The sequence below is a fragment of the Epinephelus lanceolatus genome, chromosome 17 (assembly GCF_041903045.1).
Source record: "Epinephelus lanceolatus isolate andai-2023 chromosome 17, ASM4190304v1, whole genome shotgun sequence".
Classification (NCBI taxonomy): domain Eukaryota; kingdom Metazoa; phylum Chordata; class Actinopteri; order Perciformes; family Serranidae; genus Epinephelus; species Epinephelus lanceolatus.
The window spans coordinates 17915504-17934618 of NC_135750.1; the positions used below are offsets into that span (position 1 = coordinate 17915504).

At 41.4% G+C, this 19115-nt stretch overlaps 1 protein-coding gene across 1 annotated transcript in view; it reads right to left on the reverse strand.

The window, feature by feature from the left end:
- LOC117248498 (VPS10 domain-containing receptor SorCS3) overlaps nucleotides 1–19115 on the reverse strand; it is a 62010-nt gene that overhangs the window by 10926 nt on the left and 31969 nt on the right. Inside the window, exons 9-25 of the mRNA XM_033613639.2 lie at nucleotides 17550–17729; nucleotides 13152–13298; nucleotides 12151–12253; nucleotides 11711–11787; nucleotides 11499–11590; nucleotides 10561–10668; nucleotides 9042–9159; nucleotides 8721–8854; nucleotides 8040–8153; nucleotides 7373–7544; nucleotides 4165–4351; nucleotides 3727–3860; nucleotides 3256–3379; nucleotides 2817–2929; nucleotides 2408–2542; nucleotides 1041–1140; nucleotides 28–133 (exon numbers count right to left, since the gene is read on the reverse strand). Coding sequence (XP_033469530.2) covers nucleotides 28–133; nucleotides 1041–1140; nucleotides 2408–2542; nucleotides 2817–2929; nucleotides 3256–3379; nucleotides 3727–3860; nucleotides 4165–4351; nucleotides 7373–7544; nucleotides 8040–8153; nucleotides 8721–8854; nucleotides 9042–9159; nucleotides 10561–10668; nucleotides 11499–11590; nucleotides 11711–11787; nucleotides 12151–12253; nucleotides 13152–13298; nucleotides 17550–17729 — 2144 coding nt within the window. The remainder of the gene's footprint in view (nucleotides 1–27; nucleotides 134–1040; nucleotides 1141–2407; nucleotides 2543–2816; nucleotides 2930–3255; nucleotides 3380–3726; nucleotides 3861–4164; nucleotides 4352–7372; nucleotides 7545–8039; nucleotides 8154–8720; nucleotides 8855–9041; nucleotides 9160–10560; nucleotides 10669–11498; nucleotides 11591–11710; nucleotides 11788–12150; nucleotides 12254–13151; nucleotides 13299–17549; nucleotides 17730–19115) is intronic.

The following is a 19115-nucleotide window of genomic DNA, read 5'->3' on the forward strand; positions in this document are numbered from 1 at the left end:
TCATATTTTTTTTTAAAGTGAACACACCTTTTGAACTTGTAGATGAAGAATGCCACTAAACCAACAAACACCACAGTGAGCAGCATCAGCATAGCCGACCCACTGTGGATGGAGTTTGAATCCACAAGTGGTGCTGGAAGATAAACGCATCAAATGAGCGTCACATTTTGACCAAGACAAATGCTTTCTGTTTTCCCCCCATAAGCCATGTCCTCTTTCAACCAGATTACTTTCATCAGCCCGTGTCATGTAACAACCACAGGTACAGTTTGAAGAGCTGCTCTCTGCATGTTCTCCCCTCAGGGTATTAAAAGGAACCTTTAGGAGGTCTACTGCCTCTCCCTGGGGTCCGTCATGCAGATAGCTTATGCATAGTCATGGCTTTTTAAATGCTGAGATGCAATATTCAAAGTATTTCCCCTTGCTGCCCATCTTTCTCTCCTTCACAGAGAAGCCTATGAAGTCTATGACCTTTCTGGATCATTTTAAAGGCAACTCAGACCTTTGTATGCAGACACAAATGAAGACAGATCAGTTGGTGGATGAAAAGGGTAAAGCCACGCAGGGTTGATCGACACGTTTTTGCGATATGCTAATGACCCGGTGACCCTGACGATTTCCTCAGCGCATACAAAATGCCTTCTTTGTCAATCATGTCATTGATTGGCTGACTACAAAAGAGAGCTACTGTCTCACCGCCTCAGGTAAAACTGGTGCACTGTGAAAGATATTTAAATCCTGTGATATACAGTATCATATAAATCTCACTCGGGGAAAACTGTTGCCTTTTGTCTTATTTCCTCAGTGTTTTGGTAGAACTCAATGTCAAATCATCCCAAGGAAGACACGTGGCTTATCTCTCGCACATCTGCAAGCAGAACAAATGCGCTGCGGATGTGTCGACATACTGTACTAACTAAACTGGCATGAAATAAGACTAAGATCTTTTTGAACGCTTTGTTTTTAATGCACCTGCGGAAGGCTTTTAAATGCAACAATTACACTGGTCCAAGTGTGTAGGGATGTTAGGACAAACTTACCCAAAGTTTGCTGAGTCATGTACACAATAATGCGAACATCCGCTTTCAGCTCAAACTGGATCAGGCCTTGGTTCAGGGCAGTGACAAAAATATCTGATATCTGTTTCACATATTTAAGAAAAACACAGAAACAAAGAATGATATATGATGCTAGAATAAATACAAATAAAATATCTGTAAGATTAAGTACCATAATGCCTTGATCATAGCATAGACTGGCAATTTAGAACCATCATCTCTTCCTAACAACAAGCGAGTTAACTCAAGAAGCCTGTTGAGACCTGAGCGAGACTAAGCAACGGTTTGCTGTTGCTCTGAAAACAGGGTGGAGGTGTGCGAAGCTTTGCCAAAAATACAGCTAGAGCAAGTAGTTTTGCAAACCAACGACACATCACTTAGCCTGTTCCCTGACCCATGGAGCAGGTTATATAAGATAAGATAAAATGAGATAATCCTTTATTCATCCCACAGCGAGGAAATTTGCATCATTACAGCAGCAAAGGGATAGTGCAAAAACAAAGCAATATATAAGTACATAAAAAAAGTAAACTGTACAAAAACAAAAAGCAGTATAATAAGCGAACAGTATAAAGACACAAAGGAATATAAGGATGATCGTAAGCAGTAAAAAAAAAAGCAAGATGTAATAATAAATAGACGAATAGGCAGAGTGGCAGAACATCATTAGGAAACACTGAAACAATCGAATGTTCACTTGCTTGCTTGTTTGGACCTGTCCAGTTAGAAAGAGATGTAACACTTTCCTGATGAGAAATAGTTCAACAAATATGTTTCTTCCAAGAGTTAGATGAGACTATCGACACCACTCTCATGTCTGTACAGTGAGTGTGGAGCTGAAGCCAGGAGGCCGTTAGCTTAGCTTAGCATAATGAAAGTAAGCAGAGGGAAACAGCTCGCCCAGCTCTCGCCATAGTTCAAAAATTCACCTGCAAACATCCTGAAATTTGACAAATTACCGCAAAACACAACTTATTTTTACATTTCTGTTGTGTACGGAGTGAACAATCTAGATAAAATGCGATCTTAATATCTAAACCGGATACAAAAATCAGTTTAATCTCTGACATATCTCTCGGCAAACAAGCTACAAAAATGTTGAACTATTCCTTTTGTTGTCTTCTGGTTTGTTGGCTCCTTTGCACAGCAGCTGGTATGAAAAAATAAATATATAAAACAAGGCCAAAATCAATTTAGCAATTTATCTAATGGTGATTTGGGGACATGTGCTTTTTTCGTAACTAATCATGTCTTTTATCATTTTATGTGTCACATCAGTGGAGTAATAAAAACAGCTATTCTTGACAAAGGTTCACATGATAATATTGGAGTATTTCCACACGTCTTACCGTCTCTAAAGCGTTCTCACTTCCTCTCTTGTGCTCACTTGACGTATGCTCGTCAGGCAGGATGAAGAGCTCTGCTGTGGATGGAAGTCCAGGATACAAAGACACCAGCAGCTGATCTTCAGGAACCCCAGACACCTGCAGCGACGGGACACACAACAGGCACGGATAAAGTTTGCACTGTTATTTCTGAACTTTGCAAAATAAAGTTAAGATCGGCAAACTGACTTAACAGCTTCAGTTCAATTTCTAGATAACTGTGTTTGGTCACTGTTGTCAAAGGTAAAGTACAAAGAGACATCAAGACTGCAGTATCAATGCTGCACACTGGTATGAAATAGTAATGACCCTGAAAGCCACTGGTGACTGCTGGCTCCAGGAAAGACCGCAGAGTAATATGGACTCGCTGTACCTGTGACAGAGCTGTCCGCACCACACGCCCTATGTCCTCCCTCCACTCGGGGATGTCAGGGTTGTGTTCATCAAGAGCTGGTGAGAACGACAACAGCAGCGACCTGAAGAACTCTGGTGGGGGGAAAAAAAAAAAAAAAGCAAAGTGATGTCTGTTAGAATATGAATGTTATTTCTGGTTTCGTTTTTGATTAATCTGATGTGCAGTTTTGTCTTTTCTCATTTGGCAACATATGCCTTGAAGTTAATTGCTCCTCAAGATTTCGTGTTCGCCTACCGTGACATTTTATTCATTAGATGAGTCCACGCTGACACCAACGTGGCGCCGCTTGCAGCGTGGACCGAGAGGCATCATACTTTCCCCGAGAAAGCATATTGCATATTCATGTAACGCGCATCGCACCAATTAAAGTGCTTTGAAGACTGTCTCCCCCACTCACCTTTAACAGTTATAACTTTTGAATCCTGCATTATGGTGCTCCCAGAAGCAACCTGGACCGTGACCTTGTTTTTTCCTTCTCTGTGAAATGTGTATGAGATGCTTCCCTCCAAGGTTATAATGGGCTGGATTTCAAAAGGAAAAACACAGAGAGTTTCACAGAAAAACCCTGCATTCTCCCAGCCGAATATAGAATACTACGTACATGCAGCCCTTGACATACTGTATAATGAGGGGGTGCTGCAGTGAGCACAATCAACGTGATAAATAAATATGACCAGCCATTCTCGCTGGATCCTCCAGAAAGACACAGGGCAGTCACGTGCAGTCACATTTTACATGATTTGTGTGAAAGCTCAGTAGATTTACACTTTTTAAACAACACAATGGCATCAAGAGAGGATGGAAAAACTGCAGTATAAAAAGTGTGTGTGGAACAATAGTGGGAGTAGGAGTAGGAGAAGCTTCTCACCTCGGAGCTGTTGTCAAACCACCAGAAGAAGGTCAATGTTCTGGTGTGACTCGGCCATACCAACGCAGTCAGATTAACCTCCTTCCCCCTGATGGCTACAATAGGAGTGGAGAGGTATATACGCTCCACTGGACCTGAGGCAGCAACACATAACACCACCACACATCTGTGCATTACACATGTGTGCATACAAATGAATGCAGGCACACGTAAAACACACAAACTTATCATTCATGGATTATTACTGCGATCGCAGCTGATGTACATTTAGCTCCAGGTGTGTTTTTCCATTTCCCAAGGCTAAAATGCATAAAAGTAATACATTCATGACTGAAATAAAATTCAGCAGAGTGGGAATGTGACTATCCATGAAAGAGAAGAGATTCATGCTATATGCGCTGCCGCAGGAATGAGTAATGACGTCTCTTATTCACATACTGGTGATGTGTAAAAACAGCGTGCTGCTGTCAGATCCGTGGCTGTTTTCGGCAGATGCTGTCACTCGGTAAATCCCAGTCGCTCTGTAGATGTGGTTGATGCCATCATCGGTCCTGCTCAGGTTAGAGTATGTGATCTTGATGCCGTCCCCGAAGTCGAGCTGGATGCTGGTCCTCAGCGAGTCTCCCTGTGGACGGGAGGTAAGACATGGCATCTGTCACCGCAGCTTAGGTCAGGATACTTCAATTAGACCACATACAAGTGAAGCGAGCATAGTCCACTACTAAAGTGCTGGGGCTGAGATGTCCTGTAAGCCGTGTCACAAACACTTTGCAGGTGAATATGAATGGAGGGAGACAGAAATTCAACTGAGGAAAAAAGAGGAAAAGTAAAAATAGAGCTCCAGAGGTCACGGAAGTAAGAAGGATTAGTTTATAATCTGGTGCCATCTAGCCAGCTGATAAAATCATCCAAAACAAACACACATATTCCCGTCCCATTCCGGATCTTTTTTCACATAAATTACACAAAAACAACTAAAAACAGATTTTCTTACTATCCCTTCTGGCATACATACTCCCTTCTGGCTTCCCATACTTTGAGATATCAGTATTTCCACTGCCACACTAACACAATAGGGCTCCATTTGTGATGTTAAAGAATCAACAACAGCTTTTCCTTCCAGACACAGTGTCCCCTTTACTCTGAATAATCCACAGAACACACTGTCAACAGTTTTTACTGAGATTATTTATCGAGCAGAAAGTACTTCCAATGAAAACTGTTCACACTGAGATCTGAGGATGATCCAGTAAAGATACTGTTTGAAATTTTAAATTCACAGCAAGCAAAATTCCACTCATAGTTTTTGGGCTGGAGGCAAAAATACCAGAGATATCTCAAAACATGGACAAATAAAAACAAAACTATCTGCACCACTATGCTAGAGGTAAACATGAAAATATGGTTTTAGTCATGCTCGTGGCGTGACTCTCGACTCGACACGTCTCAACAACTATCAGATGGAGTGGCATGAAACTTGGTGAACACATTTATGGTTCACAGACGGTGCATCCTAATGAGTGGTGATCCCCTGAATGTTCGTCTTACACCACTACAAGGTTGGCATTTTTGGTTTGAAAATATATTGGATGGACTGCGATGAAATTGGGTACTGACATTCAAGTATTTATTAGAACTTTGTTGATCACCTCATGTCTTACCATTTTTATTTGCCAGTGAAATATTGCCACATCTGCTTGGTACATTGGCACAGAATCTGGCACAGACATTTACTGTACCCAAAAGATGAATCTGCAACTTTTCTTCCAGCACTTTCAGTGTGTTGACATTTGTGGTTTTGAGTTAAATATCTCAACAACTATTGGACTACTCGCCACGTAATTTTGTAACTACATTCGTCCTCCCTTCCTTTAGCACCATAATCAGGTCAAAATCGTAATTTGTCTAATACTTAGAGACAGTTCATTCCAAAATCAAAAGTACATATTTTTCCTCTTACCTGTAGCGCTATTTATTAGTCTAGATTGTTTTGTTGTGAGATGCAGGGTGTTGGAGATACCTGCCTTCTCTCGAGTGTGCATCTACTGCTAGCTCAACCAGCAACACTAAGCTAACTAATGTCACAGCTCAGCCAAGGGGGACCACATTAATGTTTACATCTCACACTGTCACAAGCCTCTTGTTGCTTCCTTCTCCACATTGACACGGTTGGTGGGTGTAGCTGGGTAGAAAGAAAATAGTTCGCACTAGGGCCATAACGGTACATGTATTTGTGTCAAACCATTCGGTCTTTCGGTTCGGCACGACCCTGTACCGAATTATTGGGCGCAGGATATTATTTTATTTTGTTTTATTTTAATTCCGTTTTTGCGAGCCGAACCATTTAAAATATCTAGTTCCCCGACAGACATAATTGAGTGACGGACCGAGTCCAACTGTAAATCCCTGCTTTCAATTTGTGCAGTGCATTCTCGCATTTTGACAACATGGCAAGTGAGCCTGACGAACCTGAAGACCCACCCGCAAACCTTAAGTCCTCCGTTTGGGAACACTTTGGTTTCAGGGTAAAATACGAAGATGGAAATAAACAAGTGGACAAGACAAAAGCAGTGTGCCGACACTGCAGAACAGCGGTCGGGTATGTACTTGGAAACACGTCGAACATGCTAACGCATCTAAAGCGACACCACCCGAGTTTGAACGTTAACCGGCACGACTAGAAAAAGCAATCTGGTGCAAACTACGATATCGTCGTCGTTTAAAAAGAAAGAGTGTTTCCCTGACCATCGCACTAAAGAAATAAACAACGCCATTGGAGCTGAGTAAAATTGTTTGAGCTGCACTTTAGATACAAGCATGTTTTGTTTACTGCACTTTAACAAAGTGGGAAAGCTAAGTAAGTTCCTAGTAAAACTGAATCTGAGCAGGGTTTAAAGCTGACCAGCTGCACTATACTTTTTATTTTAATTGAGTAAAAGTGTTTAAGCAGAAATTTATATTTATATTTTTCATTCAAAAAATGTGTAAAAAGAGTTAACTGCTGTGGTGGTATGTTTTAATTAGGTTACCAATAAGTAAAAGATATTTAATAGTTGTCTTTTTTTTTTTTTTATTACTGTACCGAAAAAAAACGAACCGTGACTTGTGTACTGAGGTACGTACCGAACCGTGATTTCTGTGTACCGTTACACCCCTAGTTCCCACATGACACTGCTCACTACAAGGTCTGTGGATTATCTTGAATAATCTGTTTATGATTTTTGCCAAGTGCCATGTAGTTCCATTATATTCCAGAGAAGGCAGAAATCTCTACAACCGATATCTCCAACACTCTGCAACTCACACCAAAACAATCTAGATTGATAAACAGCACGACGGGTAAGAAGAGAAATATGTATTTTTGATTTTGAGGTGAACTGTCCCTTTAACAATATTTTCATAACCAAACATTTGCAAAACTCGTGACATTTATCAGCCTCAGCTGTGCTTTGGGTTTAGTGCTAATTAGCACATGTTAGCATGCTAACATGCTGTACTGGGAAGGTGAACGTGGTAAACATTAAACCTGCAAAATATCAGTATAATACAAAGTATGTTGGTGTTAGCATTTAGTTCACAGCGCCAATAGTCATGCTAACTACAGCCACTGCTAACACTACAGTGACTTTTAGGCGATATGACTCACATCTTCGAGGTAGACCATGAAGGTAACATTGTTTCCAACAGTGGCACTGAGCTCCCCTTGACTGGTGGTCAGCCGGAGGCCTCTGGGTGGTCTGGGGCGACACAACTGCCTCTTGGGCGAGTACACATTCCTCCCGGCCTCCTTACAGTTATTGGACAAAACTTTACGATACCTTTGAAGCACAAAGTTTAAATAAAAGTGTGTCATAATTCTTTCATACATACAGGCATGGGCAAAATGTCTTACCAAAAATAACAATTTTATTGTATATGTTTCTGGAGTTGTTTAACCGCTGTCCAGACTCTTATTTTTTCCCCAGTTTTGAGCAGCCCCTCAGTTTAGTTTCTGCAGTTCATTGTGGGACAAAAGTTTCCATCAACAGCACACAGGTTTACAGCGGTATGCATACAGGCCTCTCTGAGTATACTTCACTCTGTCACTGTTTGAGTGTGAACACACAGCACACTCAAAAGCGACTTATCATTATGCATTATGGAATTGGGACACAGTCTAGGTTACTTTTTTTCAGCTCTACTCAGAGGCCTTTTTTCTGACTCATTCAGGAAGCGAGCCATTATTTTTTGCTTTGTGTTTTAGACATCATGACAAACAAGCTGGAATGGAGAAATATTGTTTTGTGATGGATTGAACATTGGGAGCCACTTACCCTGTGCTGTTAAGAAAGCTTTGGCTGGTGCTGCAGCTTTTAGCCACACCGTTTGGATTAAACCAAAAAGCAGGGGAGCACTTGCCGTCGGTCTGGCGTTCCCAACCATAATCACTGCCAAAGAAAAAAAAAACAGAACACGACACTTCATAAAATGATAAACAGTGCTACTCAAATAATCTACAAGCTTTTGTAGTGGGGCAAATGCTCCGCGCTTGGTGCTTTGTGGCATATTTTAAGACCATAACTAGAGACATGATTGTCAGACAAGCAGGATCAAACAGAATTTTAGACAGATGGATAAAAGATATTTAAAATTAATTTAGTGATTCATTATTAATTGAATTCTAATAAGTCACTTGACATTATGCAAATTGCAGTAGCACCATGAAAAGTTCCTAACTCCCATCCACAATTTCAAAACTATAATTAGATTCAATGAATACAGTCTTATTGGTTATCCAGTAAATGCACAATGTAAGATGGATATTAGGGCATACAAAGTTCTGCAAAGTGATACTTCTGTTGTGATTACAAATGTGTACAAGCAGCCGTAATTAGATGTTCAAAGGAGAGGGGCTGTTTGGTAAACACGTGACGAATGAAATTAAGGATCACTGAGGATAAAGTCTCAGTTTCTGTATTGTCCCAGCTGGGAAAACTGAGAGATGAAGTCATTACCATTCAAAATCATAGGCTGTGCAGAGGCATGGCTCTGAGGAATAGATCCTCGAATAGTCCTGGGCCAGCATGCAACGGTTGCCTGGCCTGCGCTTCATATAGATCTGCTTCTCGCCCATCACACACAGCTCTCCCTATCAAACAGAGAAAAAGAAATCTAGTCTTTTACAAGACTGAGAGAAACTCTGCAAAGAAACGAGACACAGACATAAAGATTTCTGTGCGTGCATTAAGCGAGGGGGTTGTGTTTACAGTGATGACAGACAAACATGCATCTCTTAAAGCTGACAATAAATCAATAATGTTTAATATTCCTGTTACCTTGTTGTGAAGGTGCCATGTCTGATAATCTCCATCCATGCATCTCCTACTAAAGAGGCCCTTGTAGTCGATCTTGATCAGTTGCCACTCTGATCGATGACTAAAGTGTCCAAAGAAACTGGGAGATGATTCACCAAAATGCAAATATCAGATGAGATACAGGTATCAGGTATATAAGCTTCTGATGTCATGGCGTCACAACAGCACCTACGACTCGATTTATGACTGATGGACCTTTTTGTTTCTATCCACAGAGGAGCAAATTCTTCAACAGTGGCGTCCCTAAGGGGGGGCTAGGAGGGCCATAGTCACTGTCATACGATTGCTGCCACTGAGCCCCCTGGTGAAAATACTTGGAGGCCAACATTACTGCCTTTATAGGCCCAGACACACCAAACCAACATCAAAGAACTAGTGGTGACGAAGGCTGACTACTGTGTCAACTCACGTCACCTGGGTCTCTGCAAAAAAATTGCACTGAACACACTGGAAAGACTAAAGCAAACAGCCAACTAGCAGGTATGTTCTGCACCTGCATGAGTATTTGCCATTGAAAAAAAACAACCTGTAAATGCGTTCAAGACGCTCATTAGCCAATTATTACATTGAGAACACAACACAAAAACAATGAAGATTTACAGTGTTATAGTAAACAATAACACAAACTATTCCGAACTGTTTCTGCTAAAGAGTTTAATGGCTAAAAATAAAAATAATTTCAAATCTTTTCAATTTTGGCTGTTTGTTTACTTTCCTCACTTCAGTTTCTCTTCTTGTGCACTGAGCTGAACTACCAATTAGAGTAATATCACTCAACACAGGGCCCCACCGACTGTGACGCTAATTTAACATGCTAAAAAAAAGCCAACAATGGCCGACTAGTGCCAACGGTGTGGGATACACCTCAAAAACTAGGGTGGCAGATGCTCACCGACAGCCCCACATTGACCAGTCGACTTGGTGTGTCAGGGGTCTAACAGGCTGTGGTGTGCTGATTCTTTTAAGCAAGCACAAAGATAGATAGGTAGTCATATCTTGTGAAACTAGACAACCCAAGGCATCTATAGGTACCAACCATGCTAGCATAGCTTGTTGGGAGGGGGCTAAAAAACGCTCCAAAGTTAGGCTAAATTTTGAATGAGAGAACTGGCACAGCCATTTTCAAAGGGGTCCCTTGACTTTTCACCTCAACATATCTGAATAAAAATGGATTCTGTGGGTACCACCTAAATTTGACTTGTTCCCACTTTTGTTCCTTACAATTAATGTACTTCTTCAAATTAAAGATGTGTATTTGTCTTTTTCCATACTGCCGTAGTTTTCAACTTGTTTGTATACTTCAGCAGTAAAACAGAATTCCTGAAATTCAGTTAGCTTTTGGTTTTGGTGTGCCACCCCAATATTTTCAGTGGCTCCATCTGGCCACCCTTATGAAAAATCTCTGGGGGTGCTTTTCTTTTTCAAGCCTGATAATTCTGGTTTAATTCCTGCTGGACTGCATTTGTGTGTCTCTGCTTACGTGATAATGTGATTGTCAGATTCTGGCTCCATTAAAACTCCGTCCACATACAGAGGTGCCAAGGAGAAGCTGTGGCGATCCCATTTTTTTCCTTCGTCTAGACTGATCCTTCAGGAAAAAAACAAAACAAACAAACAGCTGTCAACACATGAACATCTGTCTTTCTGTCCATCCATGTTTGTCTCCTCTGCAGTGGCAAAATATATTGTTTTCCCCATGCATATAACATTAAACATCACAAGCGCAAAGGTTAAACGAATAGTGAAAAAAACAAGTTACAAAGAAATATGACAAAGATTTCAGGTGATTTAGCTTTCGCCGCGGTTGACAAATGAGGCACCTCAGATTCTCCTCAATGTGAAAAACTATCTCGACACCGAGCTGAGCAAAAGAACAAATGTTCCCCGGCCCAGGGAAATTTTTTGAAGGTGACAAAACAACAGAAAAGAGAGATATGACTCAGGCTGTAACATTAGAAATAGATTTGGGGGGTTTCAAATCACCTTTCCTAGAGCTTAATCACTCTTGACAGGGCTGTAATGTGCAGGGACATCAAAGTAGATAGTGTTACAAAGCGCCCACAATACGAGGGACTTATGAGGGCATTCTCAGTCTCATATTTCCACCCTGCTCCACTTTTCATTTACATAAAAGCACTCAAACCATCAGATCCAACCAAGAGTACAAAGCTGTAACCGACTCTCTGCTGTTGGAAATGATTCTGACAGTTCTGAAGCTGCAGTGCCGATACAATAATCATGCAAACTTGTCTCCATCAGCATTTCAAAACATTAAATGTAATCATATGCTGCATCAAAACCCACAAAAAACCACCTGAAAATGATATCTCGGTAATTTCCCACTACGAATCCAACACCTACAGCTCCTACCTACACTAATTACGATGTCAGCTATTGTCGAGCAGAAGCTACACCTACCATAAGTGTCGAATAGGCGTCGCTGCGTGCAACACCGCCAGCAAAGCCCCCCCATTGTCAAGAAACCAAACGTTGTGCTCTTCATCAAAAATCTGTTGTGGTGACACATTGAAAAAAAAAAGAAAAACACAGTTGCTCCCCTCATGATGACAGCACACTTTCAATATGAACACATAATCTGTTTAAGGTGAACGCATGCGGTGTGGACCCACCTGCCTCCAGCTATTCCCTGCATCAGATGTTATAAACATCCCAAGGTTAGTGGAGGACAGTTCTGTTCCGATATTCCCTGAGTACAAAAACATGAATAATTTCACTCACTTGTATTTACATAGCAAAGAATCCACAACACACCTATATGCACAATCACCTGATAAAATCGTTAGGTGTCATTTTGTGAATCTGTGCATGTCCTCATTTTCCACTGGAGGACACGTTTATGACTTCCTGCAACCTAATCATCTCACCCAAAGTATGAGATTTAGGGGTTGAAGTTTCACTATCTGATTTTCAATGACAGAAAGAGGGCAGTGTGTGATTAGTTTTGTGTGTTTTTGTTGCTGCTCAAATGCATTTATCTGAGGAAGTAGGGATGTCTCCAATCTGATCTGATCTGCTTAATCTATAAATCAAATGCACTCCCTTTAGGTACCTGTAGCCACGATGATTCCCGGCACGGACTTCTTGCTGGTGATGGGTCCGGACGTGTAGGGATTCTCCGACATCTCCAGATGAAGATGCAGCGAACAAAATGGCTGTCAACAAGAAAAACGGATTCCAATGGAGCACAGGTGGAGACAATATGTATCAGACAGATCTTTCGCGGAAGCAATTATAATTAGCTTTGCCTTCAAACTATGCTTCCCGTTGAGAGGAAAGTGCTAACATTCTCAGATAGCATTTATAAAACAAAGATACTCTGTTTCTCTCATCTCCTCTGCCTGGAAAATAAAAGACAGAAAATGGCTGAGAGGACACGGAGGGCATTTGAATTGTTTCATTCTAAAGCAAACAAGGCATGTAATTAAAATTCCCCAAGATGCACTGATAAAACTGGCAAAATTGATTCAAATCATCTTCACTCATCTCTCAGACTAAAGCGTGCTGAAAAACATCAATACGGCTTTTCAAACAGCAGAGGTTGGAGAGGGGGTCAGGAAGCAGACAAGAGCATAATGGTCATCTGTATGACAAAGAAATACTGTAACCTGTTATTAACTGAACCGTGTACATTATTTCAAACAGACTCTAAAGAACATACTGACTGGATAAGATGAATATTGTACCTGCTGAATAACAACACGGCCACATAATGTAATTCAGTGTAATCTAACATTCATTAGTCCGGTGTGACTACAGGTAGTAAATTGAAATCACAGAGGTTAATGGAAAGTCTGGACCCCTGAAACTAAACGCGATGACACTCTGTGCTTTACGCTGATAATAAGAATATTCCAGCAGAGCATCGCCTCGTCCATTTAGGAGTCTGGTGCTGAAGCTGGCGCCTCGCCCCGTGCAAATATGGCTCTGAATCAAAGAACATCCAAAGCACAGCTGATGAGGGTGAAACATTTGATGAATGATACGTGTCATAAGCTTCATTTCGCATGAATAAGAGCATTCATTCACTCCTGCCCAAAGGCTCGAGCTCACCAGAATGCAGTGAAGGTTGTTTCCAGCCACATCAGCGACAGGGGCTGGCAGCAGGGCCCATGTTTGTCCCTTGTTGTATGTGATGAAAGTCTTGACATGGCTGTCCAGCAGTTTGTTGGCGAGATACATGCCGTTTATCCCCTCAACCTATGAAGGAAAACAACATTTATCCATGCATATTCATGCTTTAGAGATAAAAGGGTTACAGAAAATGATTCTATTCATTGTTTGAGCAGTGCTGGGAAAAGTACTCAGACCCTTTACTTAAAATATATACCATTCAAGGTTTCCCTTAAAAAACAATGCATAGACTCATAAAGAAGCAATCCCTCTTCGTCATCACTTATGACCCACTCAAAGTGTGTGGTAGTGTATTTTTCTGCAGAGACTCTGCTCTCTGATTGTACTTTCTCATGTTCTTCTTACTTTATGTTTTTGGGCCGTTTATGGGCATGTACCATCGTAATGCTCAGGTGAGGTTGGTACTTCATAAAAAGGTAGCAAACAGGTGCCAGACAGTAAAAATGCAACTATAACAAGGTGAAATGAAAGTGAATCTGGGGTGGCTGTTAGTTTCACTGTCGCCGGCGAGCACCTTTACCGACAATCCTGCATAGTATACCTTTACAGTAATAATCTAAAAGATTTTCATATTTAGAAATGTCGGTTAAAATACTATTTATTGCTGAATGAGTTAACGCAATGATGATTGAGTATATGGCCCACTGATAAAAGTATACTTATATGTTTGCAGTATTATTAACTGGGTGTTGAGGGCGACAATTTGTAGAAAAATGCTGTATTAAGTTTCTGCTATTGCAAACCAAATGTTTCCTGCTGCTGCAGCTTCACATTAAAAGCTTTTAACTTTCAAAACAAAAGTTGACTTTTATTATGAAGAAGTCTCAGAACACTGGGGATGAGGGGGGTACATCATTCTACATTAACTATGCACTTTTGCACTCTTACCCCAACTACTTCAGATCTGACACTGTAAAAACATATAACCAACTATGTTATATTTATCAATCATACTAGTAACCTGTTTGTGTCATTGTATATATTGTATATAATATAAATTGGTTTGCACCTATTTACAACCTACTGTTGGCCAATTGTTTGGTTTTATTTTTGTTATACCCTGTTGTAAGTTATTTTTTATCTAAACTGTTTTCTAGTTCTGTAACTAGTTTTGTATTTTAGAATTGCTATACATTTGCTTTTTTATTGCTATATGTTATGATATTCATTCATTTGTTCATTCATTTTCCATAACCACTTATACTGTCAGGGGCCATGTGAGGGCTGGAGCCTATCCCAGCTGACACTGGGTGAGAGGCGGGGTACAACTTGGACACGTCGCCAGATTATCACAGGGCTGACACATAGAGACAGACAACCATTCACACTCACATTCACACCTACGGACAATGTAGTGTCACTAATTAACCTGCAATGTCTTTGGACTGTGGGAGGAAGCTGGAGTACCCGGAGAAAACCTATGCTGACACAGGGAGAACATGCAGGCTCCACACAGAAGGGCTCTCCCTCACCCTCTTGCAGTGTGGCGACAATGCTAACCACTGCATCACTGTACCACCAATATATTGCACGCTTGTATCTACACTTCTCTAACTTTCCTCTAACACAGCAATTATCCTCAGGCTGAATAAAGATGACTTAAGGTCTGTCTTGTTCTGTCTTGTCTTGTCTGTGTCTTTATCTTTTCAATCAACTACATTACCGATATCTGTATCTTTACTTAGAATGGGCAGCTTTTAAATTGAATGTCGTTTGGGCTTAAACTTGAAATGGGTGTGACCTAACCAGAAGTTGTGCTTTTAAGCCTGAAATTGAAGTAGCTATATTTATTATTTATTTCAGAACTATTTACAAAACAATCTGTGAATAGAGTTTCAGATCATTCTTGATCTCACAACAGTAAGATAAACGCAGCTACCCAAATGAGGATGTTCCCTTATCAGGAGTACAGATACTGACATGTTTTACTCTGATGACACTCATACTCGTTCCATCAGTGTTTGGCTCAGCCATACAGGAAATGCAATGTGTTTTTCAGTGAGCTAAGCACTTACCATTATCGTTTATCAAAAATGTGTCTACAGAATAAGACAACGGCCATTTTCTGCATTTTCTTGATAGCGGATCAGTTTGAAATATGCAGGGAGTAATGGAACGAGAATGAGCAGCCACAGTGAGCTGTTAGATGAAGAGCTGCAGGCGACAGGCTGCACACCTCCAACTTAGCAAGGTAACCAACTTTAACTTTCACATTCACTGTGCCCCGCTGTCCGCAGACTCATGCCGTGTGCAGCATAAAATCAGATCACGGCTGCTCACAGAATGATGGAAAAAGGCTAATTATTGCCTGACTTCTTTATTAAAATGACAATTTTCTGCCCCCAGAACTCTGTGAGCTGTAGTATTAGAGTGCACTTGCTGTTACCACCAGTAACAAGTGTCACCAAATCAACCAGGACAGAAATCTTTGCGATTGCCACTAGAATAAGCATTACCACATTAAGCATTACCACAGTGTAAAAACACTCTGTTACAATGACAAGTCCTGCTTTTAAAATGTTATTTATGTTAGTTTTTACACAGAGAGTCCCCTATCAGTGTTATTATTGTTTTCATGTTGGCTCATTACTCATTCATTCATTCTTTGTCTGTAACCACTTGTGCTGATGGAGGGTCGTGGGTGTGCTGGAGCCTATCCTCCCTGTCATTGGGTGAGAGGCAGGGTACATCCTGGACAGGTCCCCAGACTATTACAGAGCTGAGGTTCATTATTATTGTTGAATTAACATGTAAGCAGCATTTAATGCTGTAGCTGACTGCGGTGGAGCTAATTTTAATCTCTTTTTATGCTGCTGCTTTGTTTAATCTGTAATAACGCATCATATTTTAGACTTAAATGTATTGTCATTCATCCATCCATTCATTTTCATCCGCTTATCCAGGGCCTGGTCGCGGGGGCAGCAGCCCAAGCAAAGCACCCCAGACGTCCCTCTCACCAGCAACACTTTCCAGCTCCTCCTGGGGGGCCCTGAGGTGTTCTCAGGCCAGATGATATATGTAATCCCTCCAGTCGGCCCCAGGGCCTCCTACCAGTGGGATGTACCCAGAACACCTCTAACAGAAGGCGCCCAGGAGGCATCCTGATCAGATACCCGAACCGCCTCAACTGACCCCTTCCCAAGCCAAGAAGTAGCGGCTCTACTCCGAGCTCCCTCCGGATGTCCAAGCTCACCCTATCTCTAAGGCTGAGCCCAGCCATCCCATGGAGGAAACTCATTTCAGCATCTTGTATCTGCAGTCTCATTCTTTTGGTCACCTCTCAGAGCTCATGACCATAGGTGAGGGTTGGGACGTAGATGGACCAGTAAATCGTAAGCTTTGCCCTCCGGTTCAGCTCTCTCTTCACCACGACACCCACAGCACCCGCATCACTGCAGAAGTTGCACCAAGTCGCCAATCCATCTCATGCTCCATTCTACCCTCACTCATGAACAAGATCCCGAGATACTCGAACTCCCTCACTTGAGGCAGTAACTCTCTCCCAATCTGGAGGGGGCATCATACCGGTTTCTACCAGAGAACCATGGCGGTTCTTGGAGGTGCTGATCTCATCCTGACCGCTTCACACTCGGCTACAAACTGCCCCACTGCATGCGGGAGGTCACGGTGTGTTGAAGTCAACAGAACCACATCATCTGCAAACAGCAGAAATGCAATTCTGAAGTCCCCAAACCGGACCCCTTCCTTCCCCCAGCTGCACTTCGAAATCCTGTCCATGAATATCACAAACAGGATCCGTGACAACGGACAACCCTGGCAGAGGCCAACACCCATAGCGAATGTGTTTGACTTTACGCAGAGTATGCAGACGCAGCTCTGAAAAGTCACTACAACTATGAAATAAATTTAGTGAAGTAAAATGTATAAAGTAGCATAAAATGCTTACGTAAAGTATTGCGTTATTGTACTTCAGTGTGATATTTGAGTAAATGTACTTAGTTACATTCCACCACCACATCTGAGCTTTTTAAATGTGAGGATTTCGCTGCTATTGTATCATTTAAAATGAATATCTCTAAGTTTTACAATGTTGATCAGACAGAACAAGCAATTTGAATATTTTCCCTCAGGCTCTGAAAAAATGTGATACAACATTTTAAGGACAAAACGATCAATCAATTAATGGAGAAAATAATAGCCAGATCAGCTGATAATGAAAATAATTGGTAGTTTCTGCCCTTCTTTAATTAAAATAGCAGGTTAGTAAACTGACAGGTGCTTTTTACTGCCATATGAAATCACTGGAAGGGGCATTAGTGTTGCAGTGACAGCCTAGCAACAAGACTAACTACGTACCTTATAAAAGTCAACCAGTAGGTTACCAGCAGGTCCTCTGCTGGTTCTCAGATTCTCTAATGAAAGGGTAAAGTAGACCCCGGGGGAGTCTGAGATATACAGGCTGTAAGTGTTGTTCTGATTCCACTCCTGGACTGCAGCAAATACCTGCTTCTCATCTGTACTGATGATATGCATGTCCTGCAGGGAGGTGTGGGTGAGAGCAAGTGAAACAGATGGAAAGAGATGATGACAGCGAGCAAACACAAAAGAAATTTAAAAAAGAGGCAGTGAGCTTTTTAATAAAGTGTGACGTTTCTTCACATAATAATTTCATTTCTACAAAACAGCAAACAATAATCATGTTTCTTTATGATAATACATTGTTTGTTATCAGACAGTAATTTGTAGGGCTGACCCAAATGCTTCGAAGCTTCAGTCGTTGCCATGGTAATCAAAGCTCAAATCTGTATTCAAATGCTCTGTTTTTTTCCTTTTAATACATATGCATTACCCCAAAAATCCCAAACAGCCCATAAATTAAGAAATACTAATCCAGCATTATTCATTATGCATCAGCATTCATTATTATTAGTTATTCTCAGACAAGGACCTTTAAACTTAATAATAGTTCTGTGACTCTGACTATCATCTGAGTCAGTTACCAGAAGTAAAGTAGCAAAATGTTGAAAAAGTCACGCATTTTGAATAGTTTAAAAAATTTGCGAAGGTGACTCCCAAAAAATCAAGTGCAAGGATGCCAAAGGAAACTGGTATATCATAAGTCCACAACAAGGTTGCAAATCACTATAGTCTGTGTTTGAAGGATATATCCAGGATGTCAAACTGACTCAGCAGCAACAACAGGTTAAAAAGACAAAGATAGTTAGAAGCTAAGGCCGAACTATAGGCTACAGATCACAGCGTAAAAGTGAACCACCACATCACTGCTGATCGCCACAGAAGACAATGAATATAAAGGGAAACTTTGCTGATATTGAACCAGCTGTGTGGCATCACAGTGTGTGCAGATGAATGGTATTTGGCTTTCCTGCTGTGCTTCTGCCAGCACCCAGACCTCTGCTGCCGGATGGGCAGGGAGCTCCAGGGAAAGCAAACGCTGTTCATTTGCACATAATGCGATGACACACAGCTGGTTGAATATCAGCAAAGTTTCCCTGCTTCCCTTCACTGGTTCCTGTACAGCAGGGTTGGTCTTTTTTTCACTGTTATAATCATTACAAAGCAAAAGCAGCACGTGTATACATTCAGCAGGCTATTTCTTCAGTAGCTAGCTAGCTAACCCTACACTTTTCAGGGTTTGATTTTGGTTTTGGAACAGGGAAGAAATGTATATCTTTTTCCAACCTCTCCAGGTAACGAGTATCATTAATACACGACGTGCCCCAGGCACAACATTTAGCTCCAAATCCACAAAACCAGCCTGAAAATGAAGGAAATCTGAAACAACTGCATTAGAGTCAATGGAGCTGTGTTGCTGTCGGATCCTGGTCTGTGGAGGCCTCATGCTACATGTATGTTATGATTGGCCAGTCTGCATCCGGGGGCGGGACCTAGCGAAGAGTC